Raw genomic sequence first — 15,978 nt, 5'->3', positions numbered from 1 at the left:
TGTTCACTCACCCTAAAAGTTAGATTGGATTTTTTTTAAAGAAAGCACTTATATAGTTTAAAATCTGAACGCTTTTAAAGATTAATCTGAATGCTGGTGTGCAGATTTTGAGCTCTCTGGGTTAATCTTTATATGCATGCACCCAAGATTTCACTTTTTATATATATATATATTGCCAGACTATTTAAATTCTGTTAAAAGCAGCGCAACGTTTGCCACTTGGCCTCTCACAATGGTGGGGTAACATTCATTTCTTAATGTATTCATCTATTTTAATCAGTGTATTGTACAAATGGAACCAAACAGGAACGCTGCTTTTCATTACTTTTTGATACGAAGCATCCTCACCCATTTGCCCTATTGTTTTAGTGTTTCTATATACATATAAAAGCTGGCACAGATGTCTCATTGCTGAGTCATAGTTTGAATCTCTACGATGTATTATTCACAGTCACAGACAGTTCCCATGTCTTGCAGCTTCAGTGTATCCGGCAAATTCACATTAAGATCACTAGGGTTGCACATTTTCGCAAATATAATCTCTCTTATCTGACTGATAAAAAAATCAAAGTAACAAAGCTGTGTTCTTTTTTTCTTTTCTTTTTTTTGGCTTGGTGCTGGGTATAGCTTAGCCCCAGGAAACAACTAAAGAGATAAAAAATATTCTTCAAGCATGCAAAAGAGCGTTACCCAAATATGATTTCATTCTGATGACTGTGTTTTTACATGACTCAAAAACTCGTGGAAGACAAATTCTTTCAGTTGCATAACTTTTTGTGAGTGCACAGCACATTTTGGCAGGGAAAGTCTACCCATCCACGCCACAACTGTCCTATATACAACCGTCATCCTGAAATATGCTCCAAAAAAACAGATTTTAGTTGCTGGCACAAACACAGGCTTGGGGGACAGAATCTCTAAGTTTCCGCATTAATTACGTGCAGTGCTAAATTTAGGATTATGCTTTTTAAATGCCACCTTATGAGCACATTAAGCAGAAAAAAAGCATTTTAATCATTGGTTATAACACTATCATTGATGGTATTACTAAACAGAGTGCTCCCTCTACTCTTTAAATGCGCCGTGTCAAAGATATATAGAACACATTCCCCACAAATCTTTGAAATTCAAATTAATCTTACACAACCGGATGAATGAAGGGATCAAATATTAGGATCAAATCTGAGCTTTTTTTATTTCTTGTCTTGTGGTCTTATTTCATTTTAGGCTAAAATGGTTTCGCATAAGACATTTTGGCAATATTTGCCTCTGGTAGTCTCCTGTAATCCACGCATCCATGTATTGATTTTTGCACAAAATAAAATGTCCTTTGTGGTTTCATTAAAATGCAAGTCGTGGTGTTGCTCAAGAAAACAGCTGCCCAAGATATCACCTCCCCACCCCCCAACTGTCATGTTGTAGTCATGCTGTCCGTTCACAATCACTCCCTTGTGCTTTTTCACACCTTTTTGTTAAACTACTTTTTTGTTTCCCTCTCAAGGGAACTCTTTTTATTATAAGTATATCATGAATTAAAACTAACAACACGTTTTCTGTTGGGTCGGTGTATCTCCAGCTCAGAGCACATTGTGCCCCTGCTCATAAACTTCACTTGTTCACAGCCAGCCACAGTTGAATTTTTTAAATCACCCAGTGGAAATGTGTCCTTTGGATGATAACACTGACACTGACAGCCAAAAAAAAAAAAAAAAAAAAAATATGTACTGTGCTGCTTGAAGTCAGTGGGCTGATGTACAGTAAATAAGTCAACACCATGGCAACAGCCTGGAGCTAATGCCATTCACACACACAGACATAGCCTGACTTTGGTGGCCTGCACCCAAATCTGTTCAGGGAGCTGAGAGGGCTGTGGGGCTTGCACACAGGCAATAGGTGCAGCGAGTCGCCAGGATAGGATTCCGCTTTTGTCCTTATGGGTGATTTAAGTGATAAAGCCTCAGGGGGATTAAGATATGAAGCTGGCAGCAGCGGGAAAGTTGTGGTGGTTTCAACTAGGCATTCAAATAAAACCGGGATTTTGGCATCAGCGTGCCTTCGGGTCAGCCTCCAAAGCTCTTGGCAGTGTCTTAACTCTCAGTTTTCCTACTTTGCAGAGCCCTCCTGAATCACTGCTTCATCTCCACATCATGTGACTCGGGCAGTTTCTTTTCTGGGGTTATTTATTATTCATCAGGCAGGGCTTTTAATGTTTTTGTTGATGGGTATCTTGGGCTACAGAGAAAAAAAAACAAAGCTACAGTAGCATGTTTTAATTTTCCTGTTGGGGACGTGGCTGCAGAACATCCCATCTTTCTCTAAGTGTGATCATAAGATCTTTAAACTGCAGATGTATTTTTGGTTGGAGGAGACTTTGCATAGAAGCTAAAACCTCTAAAAACTCTGCAGTGTGTGTTTTAGTGAGTGCACAAATACACTCGTCTGCCATTCAGTCTGTGAGCGAGTGAACGCTGAATGAAAGTCATTAAGGAAACAGATGTCAACATGTGTCAGGTTGGATTTTTCTAAAGATGTTTCTGTGCGTGGCAGATGCTGCCTCTAAGCCTCGGAGATTGAGGGGAATGTTTAAATTAAGAGATTATTGAGCTTATGGTTCGTAAAGCTTAGCTTTTAAATGGGGGTAGCAGTGAAATATTCTTCCATATCTGTGTCGACTCAATAATTTATCACGGCGCTCTTCAAAAAGCTGGCCGTGGGTTCAGTGGACCTTTTAAAAATAGTCCAAACATCCAATTAGTGTTGCGACTGATGCACTGTAGCATATCAGGCATTCAAATCCCTGCAGCAAGCCTTCAAACACTGGTTTGATTTTTCATGCCAGACGCTGTACATCCAAGGGGCACATTAATCTCGGAAATCTGATAACAGCTCCTCAGATAGTTTTAAATGGCCGTATGGGAGGAAATATCTGCTTTGGATTTTTGTTTCATGAAAGAAAATTATATCCAAGTTGTCAAATGCAAGAATTACACTGAGTGATGACCTAAAAAATGCATTTTTTTATAGTATTATTATTATTATTACAGCAAATTCTTTCAGCCCTTAAAGAAAACTTTCCATTACCATAATTTTAAAATCAGTCAAGTACAGCAGTTTGGAAAATATGAAGAACAAGACCTCAAACATTTGGACGTGTATTTAAGTTGTATATTTATTTATTTATTATCTCTGTAGTTCTTATTTATACGTTCTGCTCAACATGCCAACAGGCAGAGTGAATCATGCTGATGTGAATAACCTGGTGAGGTAGATAAGTCTCAGAGCCCGAGCAGAGAGGATGTTCTGCACAGTGAGTGTAATTCTCCTACCCCTATAGTGAGAGCAGCAGATGGCGAGAGGGCCCTGGGCTTTAACTGCCACCCCCACCCCCCCAAGCTCCTGGGCAAGAAGACAGAGCAGCCATGCACAAAATATCTGGCCACTGACTGGACCCTGCCACGCTTAGTGCCACAGGCTGATAAGACGCTCAGAGGAGCAGCACTCACATGCTCGAGTAGACTTACAAGTATGTTAACCTGGTGATTTCTCTGGACCCCGACTTAAACCATCATGATAGACATTGTAACCTCTGAGATCAACTCTCAATAGGTGATTTTGAATTTTGAAATGTTTCGTGGTTTTTGATCAAATTCAACTGAAAATAAAACACAAAGACACTTTGAAATGTTGAAATGGAACTTTTATATTTGGCCTGTTTTTTAATAATATGTCTTAACTTTGAATTTGGCACTAGCAGCATGTTTTCAGAACTATGCAATGCTGTGTATTGATGTAATAAAAAGCTCTTTAGGTTAGGTGTTTTTTTTAAAAGCGTGTCGGAGAAACTGATCCTATCAGATGTAAAAATGGGCAGGGGCTCGCCACTTTGTAAAAGACAGAGAAGATAAAAGGTTCACCAATTTAAGAATAACTTTTCTAAACGTAGGATTGCAAAGAATTTAGGCATGTCATCATCTACTGTAATATTATTAAAAGATTCAGAGAATCCAGAGAGAAAGCTCTTTATGTGAGGCTCAAGGCCCAAAACTAAGCTTGTGTTTGCATTACACTTCTTGAAACCGCTCAGTCTTTTCTCAGAACTCTCACTAAACCTCGTTCTCTTGTGGCAATATCTCACAATCGGATCAAAACACTTTTATTTATGCTCGAAACCATACAGCACCATCACGCGCAAGACACAAAGCAATGACTCTACTGAGGTTTCATTACATGCTACATCAGAAAATTGTACGGGTGGGTTTTTCCAGCCTCATGAGGCTGTCTGGCAATTCTACACAAGTTGCAAAATATGGAACAAATCAGGGATTGAACGCAACCCCCTCGCCTTCCTGGATCTCCTGCAACATGACTATACAGTAAATAGCAAAGATTATGGCAGCAACAGAGGATCTCTACTGAGGTAGGTTGTTCAATGTGTCCTACTTGTTTTATTCACAAAAGAAACTCAAACAAAGAACAAACGATATGATAAACATTTATGCTTTACGTGTACGATACAGCTCATTGGACTAACTATACGTCTCATGCTGTGTTTACAGTTTTTCCTCATTTTATACCCCAAAAAAATAGAACTATGCAGACATTTCTAATATCATGAAGCTTGTGTGTCAACAACGTGACTTCAAACTGCTGAACTCTGAGCACAGTTCCATCGGTCTCATCCAAATGTAATTTGAAATCGGTTTTGGAAATCTCTCAACACAATTTGCATCATTTAAGCATTTAGCACACTTTGTATTGATAACTCAACTGGAATAACAATTTAATCCTGCATCAGTGTATGAAACAGCCCTCAAGCAACTTCGACTGACTTGTACAGGTGTTAGGCAAGACGATGGTGCAGCAAGAACACAGAGGAAGGTTAAGAGGAGGCCTCGGAGAGAGCAGAAGGCAAATTTGCTCTTTTTGTAGTACCTTTGTTACCTTTTTGCATCTGCACACTGTTTTTTCTTTATAGTGTTTCTCATTGTCCATGCATTATGTAGGCGAAATGATTAGTTTTGCTATTTATTACTTAAAATAGGTGATGTAGTACTGTGAAAGCTATTCAGGATCTTTTATGAATTTTATTTTTAAATAAATAAATACAAATAAAATTGAAACTGTGACACAGCATCATTATCATGTTTATTTGATGGTCTGTAAAGCATAAGCATTGTATGGCTGTGTGTACATACAATGTTTTAGCGGAAGGAATTGTTTTTCAGATGGGAGAGCGTGTTTTTAAGTGCTATGTTTCATTTTGCAAGAGAAGTGTGGAGCTTTGACAAAGTGGTGAACTCTTTTCTGATTGTGTTGAGAGTTTTGATGATTTCATTTTCTGGAAACGTGTTTTAACATCTGCCTCCGGTGGTGAATCACTGTGAAGAATGTGTTCTGGTGACTGTTAAGGTCTTTAGAGTTTTGTAAAAATGCTCAATGGGGCCTGGGAAATGTGTCTAGGTTGGAAACTGATGCCAAAACAGTGACAATTAAGAAAAAAAAAAGTTTAGGATGTTGAGAATTTGGTGTTTTGGGGATTTAGAAAAGCAGACTGACTCTGTGGTGTAATTCACTGCTCAGAAGCACTTCTGGAAACCATTAGGTTACCATGCGACAAAAAAAAAAACAAATACAAGCAAGATCCGGAAATGCTGCTTATTTAAGGACTGAGGGAAAATGGAAAAGGGTTCGGCGGTCTTACAGATGAAGAAATTTAAAAAGAAATTAGAGATGTGGCATCCACTGAGCCAAATGGGAGAAGGATCGTCTGGCTTATTACCAGTGCACAGTGTAAACCAGTGTCTGGAATGCTATGAAGGTGCCTTAGAGAACATGAAGTCATTGCTTATTCCAAAATGTCTTTAAGGATTCTAGCTGCTAAACTGAGCTACCTGCTGACCATTCAGAACATCTGGTTCATTCTGACACAGCAAAGTTGACACAGGAAGCCCTGAACTCTTAGCAGCTGAAATCTTACCTCATGAATAAATGTGGGGAAAAACATTTTGGAAAATACAGTAATTGGCTTCCTCATTTCTCAAACGCTTAGAGTGTTGGTAAAACAAGAAGTGATGCAACGCGGTGGTAAACATGCCCCTGTTTCAACTTTCAAATTCAAACCTCTGATATGTTGTCTCTGCAAACTTTTTTATTTAGATATACCTTTTAACTCTGCAACTTTTGGAAGCATGCTTTTTATACATTACAGCACATGCATGAAGTACTATTTCATGAGAAACAGGGAAAAAATGTTTCATTTTAACTGCAAAGACTCAAGAGGAAATGCACATAAATCCATAAGAACGATTTGAGCTGTTTCAGAGCAATAAATCAAAACGCAGAAGCCCTTACGTACCTCCAGCTGAACCTAAGCCTTTTGCTTAGAGATCTCCTTTGCTGTATAAGGAGAATCCGGCTTTTCACTGCCTTCAGTGTAAAACTGCAGAGGTATGTACAATCGGTCAAACTTTCAATTACTTTTATATTTTGGGCACTAAAAGGCAGCTTCCCCTTCTGGGCTCCCCCAGTTAATCTTACAGCTGGTGCCAGCATTAAACCAGTAATCACAGGACATGTCACAAATGCACAAAAATGCTCCCTAAAGGGGAGAAAAAGAGACCCGTGAGAATTTCTACAACCAGGCAAACTGGTGGTTCCTGAGACGACCTCAGACCTCACTGTTTCTCATGCAGCTTCTAGAGTTTTGTTTTGATTTTGCTCTGCATAAGCCCCCCCAGAGTGTCCTTACATGTTGTGAAGCAATGTGATCAAACACTGGATTACTGCTCATTAACACAGCAGAGAACCCACGAGGCTGCGGTTAGGATTTAATGGGCATTTTCAGTTTCATCTCCTCCACAATGTGTGTTTAAGTTGCTGCTTGCACAGCCTTGGGCTCAGTTCTTCCTCTGGTGTCTTAATTGCAATTTCATCAAGAATTTAAAGCCATGTAGTCTTCCCTATTCTTGTCACTGTCACTCTAAACTAGCCACCAGCAGGGACTTCAAGGGTATTTTAAGCGGCTATTGTGTATCAGAAGCGGCTTGGGAAAGACTTACTTTCATCATTGTACTGCTGGACCTCCTCTTCCCCCCTCGGAGTCGATCCTTCTCTCACTCTCTTTTTCATGGCTTTATCACTCAAAGACTCAAGCAGCTCAGCAGAATGTAAATGAATAAGGGCTGTGAGATGGTGAGAGAAGAAAAAGGTTGTGACTAAAACGGCATGTGCGCATCAGCACGGGGACTTTCACAAGCACTGCTCTTTTATTTGCTTTGGTAAGACGTGGAAGAAAATTTCACATTACAGATTCATCAGCCCTGACCATGACGAATCAGAACCATGGCACGCTGAGCTGCGCGTGTGTTTCCATGTGTGCAAGCATGGGCAGTATTACTTCCACAGTTAGCTGAATAATGTGTATTCTCTCCCCACATGGATATATTCTCCTTAGGCCCACAACAACCGTCCACATAAACCTTTCTACCTCACTAATGCCTCGCGCAGACACTGCTCGCACTTTTTTTGTCCTTGCTCTGCTTGTCGTTCTCTCACACGCTCACAAACAATGACTCATGGATAAAAACACAAAAAAGTGAGGCAACTCACACGCTGCTGCACTAATAACAAGAGGCACATGCGCACAAGTGTAACACAAAACACAAGAGAAGAACTGCAGGACATGATTATCTATTTAATTTCTAAATGTGCTCTCTAATGAAGTTATTCCGTATCTGCATTCCTCTGTGTTGAAAACATACAAACATATGTGGCAAAGTCTGGATTTGACTCTGTCAATATGTCTTAATATGAATGATAGCAATCATTGGCAGCCATCTATCAGGCCAGACCATATGTAGCTTTGGGTGGGGAGGGGATGAGGGCTTACCACAAAGCCTGCCTTATCCGCTGGTATTACAGTCTCTAAGAAAGGATTTAGTCTTTAATTCTTGATTAGATAGAATTTTCTCCACAGTGTGCAAGTGCAGTGATACACCAAGCTCAGATAACCTGCCCAATTGGGAAAGTGTGTTTGCAAGTCCTCTGGCATTGCTCCCTCTCTGAGAGACACACACATGCACACTTAGACCCACATCAACCCAGGACCCCTGCGTGCCATCTCATTTAGCTGCTGGGCTTTTAACACATTGTGATAGAGCTATTATTAGGAGCAATGGATTATCAATCAGGAATTAATCCTGACTGATGTGCTTGGCCCAACTGGAAAAGGACCACACTCGATGCTTCACTGTTCATCTGTGTGCTCATTTGCTTTCTTCAGGAGCTGACATGAGAGATGAGATGTTTTTTTCCTTTTTGTGCTCAAAGTTTTGCCAGCTCCTGCTTCTCAGGACACGAGGCGCTCGCTGAAGGAGGCACTGGTTTGTCTAGCTAATTCATTCAATCATCTTCCTCTCCTTTGTCTCTTTGCCTGACTGGCTGCTGAGCTGACTTGACTCCCTGGATGGTTGGCTCCCTTTCTCACTGGACTCTCACTGGCAGTTCGCTCACACGCTGCGCGAGCTTCGCTGAGGCAGGGGTGGAGAGAGACAGCAGGGCTGCTCAGTGTTTGGAAAGTGGGATCTTTGCTAGATTTCTCTCTGTGCCTGGTTTGGTAGAGTATTAGATGAGAGCAGGGAAAATCTGTGCCTACCTGTCCTTCAGCACAGACCACTGACTGTCATTACTGTGCTGCATCCATGACTTTACATACCTGGCTGGTGTATGGGTTTGGATTTATATTGGTTTGGACACTCTGCTTTGCACGAGGTAGGTAGGATGTGTTCTTCGGTATGAAAATATGTGTTGTGGGTGTTTTTTCAGAGCAAAGGAACAAATGAGCAATGTATGTATGTTTGTGTCTGTGGGTTGAGATAGAAGTGGCAGTGGTGGGAGTGTGTGTGTGTGTGTGTGTGTGTGTGTGTGTGTGTGTGTGTGTGTTGGGGGGGCATGCCCTGAGCCCTATTAGTATCTTCACTGTTTTAAGTGAAGATACAATAATCTTCACTTAAAACAGTCTTTTCCAGACAAAGTAATTAATAGCATGATTGCCACTGATAGAAAAAAAATCTATATATATATATATATATACTGCAGGATATAATAAATGCAGCAAAAGTATTGTTAACATTAATTGTATGCATCTGCAAAACACTAAAATAACACAAACAGTAATAATAGTAAAACAAACAACTCGATCAAAATTTAGACCAAAAGCAGAGTGCCTCACATTAATACGGTGAACAAGTGTGTTTGGAGCTCATTCCAGTTAATATAGCTTTGTTCTGCTCGTAATTGACCTGGGAGTTAAAATCTATGCCTCCAAACAATAGGTAATATCCATAAAAGGCAAAATGAATTTCCCTGTAGAGCAATAGCAATTGACCTGGCTCAGTTTGGCAATAACCTTTGTGTCAGTGACTGCCAGGCAAACAGAAAATGTCATTTTGCTTTGTTTTATCCAAGTGAGACGTACCCCGCTATCAACTTCAGACGCAGGGCTGAATTCACCTCCTGTGCAGATTATTGATTTGTTGTTTATCGAACAATCCACAGATATGTCAAAACAAATGCATATGCACACTTCCACTTATAAATGATTGCATTTCTGGAATATAAAACCACAAAAGCACACCATTTATCACCTATTGTGTAGTATAATGCTTGACTATAGCCATCATCCTTCACTTAGTTCTTTTTAATGTGTTTACGGTACGTTAAAAGATCATTTTGAGCACTCCTTTATCTCAGAGCTGCTGAGAAAGGGAAAAATCAACTCCACATAATGAGACAGAGAGGCAATAGTCTCTACTGCATTTAATCCCTGTGTCTCTTTCTTATTAAACTAATTCTTATTGAAAATCCATGAAGCTCATAGTAATACTATGGCAACAACATGGCTGAGTTTTTACATGATGACAGATAACAAATGTGGTGCTTGCATGTGCTTGAAACTAATGAATGAATAAAATTGGATTCGGGTCACAAAAGATTCAGAGTTAATCAGCATTTGCAATGCATACTGGGAGAGGAGCGTGTGTATACTCATATAATAAACTGCACCGTATCGTGGGAGCTGAATGTCGTTCTAATATGGCCTCATTATGCTGACAAATGCTCATATAGGGCAGCTTTTTAATGTTTCATGAGAGCTGTGTGTAACATCTCAGCACATTGGACAGTTAAATCAGGTTATTTGCCAGATGTAAATGACTATTTCACTGCTTTCATTTCCACAGCCATTACCTCACTCTAATGAAATACTGCAGTATTTATGTGAGCTTTCACTACCACCAACAGGGGAATATGACACATCCCCTACAGACTGGCACATGCTCTGTGTCCCTGCGAGGCTTTACATTGATTCCAGCAGATTTCTAAAGTGATTTTTGTAAGAGCATTTGCCTGGGATTAGTTTACTCCTGAAAGCTCCATGAGAGCTTTCGGTGGGCTATTTAACGGCACAGGGCAGCGAGAGGCTGGCGTCCTCTCTCTGCCCACTCTGAGTCCACAGGGCTGCACAGATAAAGAGAGAGGATTGGTTTCAGCCAAAGCTGATCTTCCATCTTGTGTGTACAGGATTTGGGAGGTCAGGCGCAGGTATGTGAGGGGTCTGAATTCATGGGCAATCCCTTTAAGCTCTGGTGGATTTGTTCTGGTTAGGCTTAGCCTCACTTTCTTAGAAGAGTTAGGCATTTCAGATGAGAGACAATTACACAGGAAAGGGAGGACGTTAAAGATGAAAGAATTCCTTGAGGAGCTTTATTTATTCAAAGAAATACTTCTATAAATTCCACTGTATTGCAGTCAGTTCAACTGAAATGTATTTGTATGGCCCAGTATTACACATGGAAATCCAAAGGGCTTCACAGGCATAAAAAACATGGAAGAAAAATAGGTGGCTCTGTCTAAATATTAAAAAAGACATTTTAACAAATAAACAACCCGTCATAAATATAGACATGCCCCCAAAAACTCTGTATCTGCCAGATTACTGAAGGCATGGCTGTTGAGTGGTATTATTATTAAGAAGAGACAGTCGTTAAATGCCAGATTTAAAAAGGTGTGTTTAGAAGAGTTTCTTGAAAATATCCATAGAGTTTGTCTCCCTAATATTTTGAGGTAGGCTGATCCAGAGTTTAGGGCTTAAACTTTTCTCTTTGAAGAGTTGGATACCTAACAATTTGACAGAGGAGGATCTAGGAGGGCAAGTTGGGACGTAAAGCGTCAGACGTGTAAGATGATCCAAGACCATTAAAGATTTTACGTACAAGTATTCTAAAATCAGTTCTATAGGATACTGGGAGTCAGTGTGGCTTTGCTAAGACTGGACTGTGCTCCCTGTTATTGATTTTCATTAATATCCTTGCAGCAGAATCCTGGATAAGCTCGATTAAATCAGTGGCAGCTTCTCTTTTAGTAACATAAGTGCTGGTGGAGCCAGAGCATTTTTTATATAACCCTCAGTTGATAAAAAAAAAAAAAAAAATCTGCAATAGCTGTAAAAAATAATTTCTTATTAATCATGGATAAAGTACAAAATTTAATTATTAAAATGGGTGGTTGCAGTATTAAAATGTGTCAGTGTGGGAGCAACAACTGTGGAGAAATGTTCCCACAAAAGGTTACCGGATGTAACTTCTGTGTGTGTAAAACTAAAGGGCCTCGCCATATGTTACACTTCAGTCAGCCCCACCCACCAGCTCCACCCCTCAGTATATGAACTCATTCTGAAAGCTGATTATGTTTACTCATAAATCTCTCATTCTTATGTGCCAGTTAAAAATGCAAAATAAACAGCAAACAGATCCTTCTTTCTTATAACTTCCACTACTTTAACTCAGTTGATTGGTAGACTTGGCTAAGAGATCACAAGCAGTGGAGTGGTGGAGTCGGTGCGTTACGCAGGAATCTTGGTCGCATGCATCTCATGAAATAACATGTTAGGTAGTGCTTGAAGTGAAGGATTGCTTTAAATTGTGCTCATTTTCAGTTTAAATGAATGCAAATGCATCATTACAACTCCCATAAAGATAGAACATACAAATCAGAGTCAGTGAAGATGTCACTTGTGTAGATTTGGATGCTAAGTAAAGTAAAATATCACCACTGCTAACACTGAAGGTGGTTCTTATGCATTCAGCATTAAACAGCCTTTAAAAGAAAAGGCCTGGCAGTTATGTTTAGCTAATATTCAAACCAACTCAGCGGACTTAGTTTATAATAAATTAGTAAACAACAGGAAGCCAAGAAATCAAATGACGTCATGCACCAAGAGCAAAGTTAAATGTGTCAGACATTCATAAATCCGAATTCTCTCAGGGATGAAACTGTGTTATGATAATCAAAGGGTTGACAAATGCAAGTAACTGCCATGAAAAGTAATACTATCCACCTTTCTTCCACTTCTGTACTCTTTTCCATACCCTTTGTTTTCAGAAGGCCTCTCGTGTGTTGTAGGTATATTTTACTGGATGGAGTATAATTTAGACAGATAAGCATATTATTTTCAAATCTATTCACATCTTCCCTTTTATATATAAGTGACATTTTGAAACCACAAAAATAACAATAAGAGCATATGGTGATGGTGCTAAGTAGGTCTACCAGTAAAAACATTGGGTTCTCACACACAATATGTGTGAGCTGATAAGACTAATACACTCTTCCATCATCTAAGCAATTTAATTCCATAATAATATCTCTTCTATCTGTACTTTTTCCCCCCATAATCTAAATACTAGTAAAGCACTCAAACACTGTATTTATTGTTCTATGCTTTCCTTGCAGTCCATAGTCTGCAGTGCTATGGCTGTAACATCATCCAGGGCCAGAGGTACGTTGACGTGGGCTGCTCCAACCCAGAGGTCATCACCTGCCCCCACTCTCACAAAGGCTTCAAACATCGTTTCTGCATCAAGACAGAGAGCAGTGAGTGCTTAATGATTATCTTCCTTTTCTCTTTATCCTTTAACACAGTGAGTTAATGCGCTTGTGTGTGATACTTCTTTGGAGAATATTTATGGAGTAGCAGATTATAAAATCATGACGAATTGACTCTAGCGTACCGCTGGACATTGGCGTAATCGTTTTTAATCATACTTTCATGTAAATGTTCTTTGTTCGCTGATGTGAATATTCGACTTGTCCCAGCGCAGAGGATAGTTACATAACTCTGCTGTAGTGTGCTTTGCTGACCAAATTGTAACTCATTCATTGTTTCATGTTAAGGCAAACTGGATGTTGATGGTAAAATGGATACATTCGTGGAGGTGTGGGCAATCCAGACCTTTTTTGTTTTGTTTCGTTTTTGATTTTTTGTTTTTTGCTTGACATCTGAAGAAACCTCTCCTACCCAAAAGCCTGATGAGGCACCTTTTTCCATTGGCTCAGAGAAACAGCAAGCTCAGACAAGCTCTGATGACAGCCTGACAGACACAGTATGACAGGCATTTTGTCAGAATCTTGTAGCTGTGTCTTGGTAGTAATACGTGGCTGGACAGGCTGCTAATCTTCCTGTGACCCCGTCCAAAGCAAATCAAACAGATGCTCCTGAAGTTCTGTAAGAGTCTTAGATTTTTTTGGTGCCATTTATCCTCATATCCCCAAGACATCTGCCCTTAACCCCCAACAAGTTCGTTGTTCCTTCCTCTGAGTTATAACAGAAATAAAGAAGAGGAAAATATCCAATATTGTAATTGTGTGATATTAAAATGAGCGCTGAGGTAATTTAACTGTTAAAAAACACCATTGTTGCCAAAATTTTGATAGTGCTCGCTTACTGTAAGCCACAACTTTCAGGAGACACTGTAATGCTTGTTATTAATTACCATTCAACATATGCAAAGATAGTTTAACAATCATTTAAACAGCAGATCGACTATTAGCCACGTTAATCTTTTCATGCTGGCACGGCTGATCTCAGATGTGATCACTCTGTTTGCGTTTAGATAAATAACAACTGCTTCGCCATCTGGGGAAGTCAAGAGATGTTGACTGGTGCTAATCAGGAAGGTGGTGAGTGAGGAAATGAAAAAAATGCTGAAAATGCATTGCTGATCAGAAGAACTAGCAAACTAAAAAGATGCATCAATTCCTTTTGAATTAAAAACATATATAAAATGCTTAAAAAAAACCTTTGGGACCCTCAAGGTCAAGTGGTTGAAGTGCATACCAAATAAAGTCCCTGAGCAGATTACAAGTAACAAAAATCCTGACAGCTTACAATTTTTTGTTTGAGGCATTCAAGAAAGAATTTTTTTCACCTTCAAAAGACATAGAGCAATAACTGTGAGTAAAATGAAACTGAAATATATAAAATCAAAGGCTTATTCGTTCAAATATTTAATGTTTAAGGAAAATGTGCTCAGTATAAACTGAATATATGACACAGGATAGCTGTGCGGTGGGCTGGGAGTGGACCCAAATGCAGAGGATTGACAACAACATAATAGGGAAATGACAGAAACGGAGCACTTGAGTACACACAGGCAGTAATAAGGCAAAGTGGAGACACCAGGGGACACAGCTGAACCGAATCTGAGATAGGAGGAAGCAAAACCAGGGACTGTCAAAATAAAACAGGAAACATAACAATGAGACAGAGACAAAGACATACAAACTTGACACAGACAAAATGGTAAACAAACACAGAGACGTGACTAACTGGGATGAAAGACTAACTTGACAAAAGTAAAGAGGGAGACCAGACAGAGACACACAGAGGTACTAACATCAACCAAGGAACAGAACTAGAAACAAAACAAAGGAAGAAATAATATAGACCTCTAACTTAAATCACTTCTTAAATCCTCAAAATAAATCTTGAATCCACAAATCTCAAAGCACTAGATCATCGACCCAAGAACCATGACAATATAATACGAGTCAAGTAAATTTCACTTGACCAGATTCCATCAAATGTAACATTTTACATTTTAATTGTGTAACGCTATTAAATTAGTTAAAGTAAGAATTTGGGGGCAGACATTTTGTGCATGTTAGTACATATTTAAGAACGTAAGTATTTTCTTAGTTATTATCAAATAATACACTACATCTATGCCAGATTCCAAACTGTGATGATGTTTTTATTCACGACTACAAAATACACTCTTTATCAGAGGATTCGTTTCTCAGCTGTGTAAGCATATCCCGTGGAGATCTCTAAATGTCTTCCTCATTATACACTTGCAGTATTTAATGCTTACTTTTGCTTTTTTTTTCCTGCTGAGCCAAACACCAGCTAATCACTCTTATCTGACTGACTGACTGTCTCTCCCTTCTGTCCCTGCAGCGGCCCTGGGTATCGTCCTGACAAGTGGTTGCGCTACATCCAGACACTGCCAGCAACAAGAACTGCCAGGGGTGCGAATCCACTGCTGTGACTCAGACCTATGTAACAGCACCCCCTTCTGGCATCCCAGCACACTCCACTATATCTGTGCACTGCTCACCCTCTTACTGCTAAGGATGTGGTTGTGATGTGAAATAACTCTCAAGAGAAACATAAAATCAGTGGCCTCTTTTCGTAGCTGCTCATGTGTAGAACTGAATTGGGGGATTTTTGCTCAGTATGGCTTTATTGGTATGCACCTTTACATTGTGGGGTTCACATTGCTTGGACTTACAGTCAGAGGGGTGGCAAAAATAACCTTGTAAATAAAAAATAATGGTGAAGCAGCCATCAGTGAATTTATGTCCACACCCACTTACTGTACCTTAAAGTATGGAATATTATGGAAGATTTGTTGCCATACAGCATTACTCTTGTCACAGCTATACTGTCATTTCATGAAAAAATAAAGTGAGTAATGACACTTTGTATGAGCAAAGCAGTAAGACACTGACTTCAGTTGAATTCACTTGTACAGGAAGACAGTCATTTCCTTCCTTGGTTAAAGTGTTCACTATCATTTTTAAGATAACATTTTTGTGTGGTGTCCTCTATGAATTCACAGGCTATTCATATTGAATTGT

The 15,978-nt window shown here is 39.5% G+C and overlaps 1 protein-coding gene across 1 annotated transcript; it reads left to right on the top strand.

Annotated features, from left to right (window-relative positions):
- Positions 1-8,556: 8,556 nt before the first annotated feature.
- On the top strand, positions 8,557-15,978 carry LOC120441210. Its single transcript, XM_039615438.1, has 3 exons — positions 8,557-8,769; positions 12,790-12,930; positions 15,296-15,978. Exons 1-3 carry the CDS (start codon positions 8,700-8,702, stop codon positions 15,481-15,483), a joined length of 399 nt encoding a protein of 132 aa, XP_039471372.1. The 5' UTR covers positions 8,557-8,699; the 3' UTR covers positions 15,484-15,978.

This window comes from Oreochromis aureus, linkage group 7, assembly GCF_013358895.1.
Source record: "Oreochromis aureus strain Israel breed Guangdong linkage group 7, ZZ_aureus, whole genome shotgun sequence".
Classification (NCBI taxonomy): Eukaryota; Metazoa; Chordata; class Actinopteri; order Cichliformes; family Cichlidae; genus Oreochromis; species Oreochromis aureus.
This window is presented reverse-complemented; position numbering and strand designations above follow the sequence as displayed.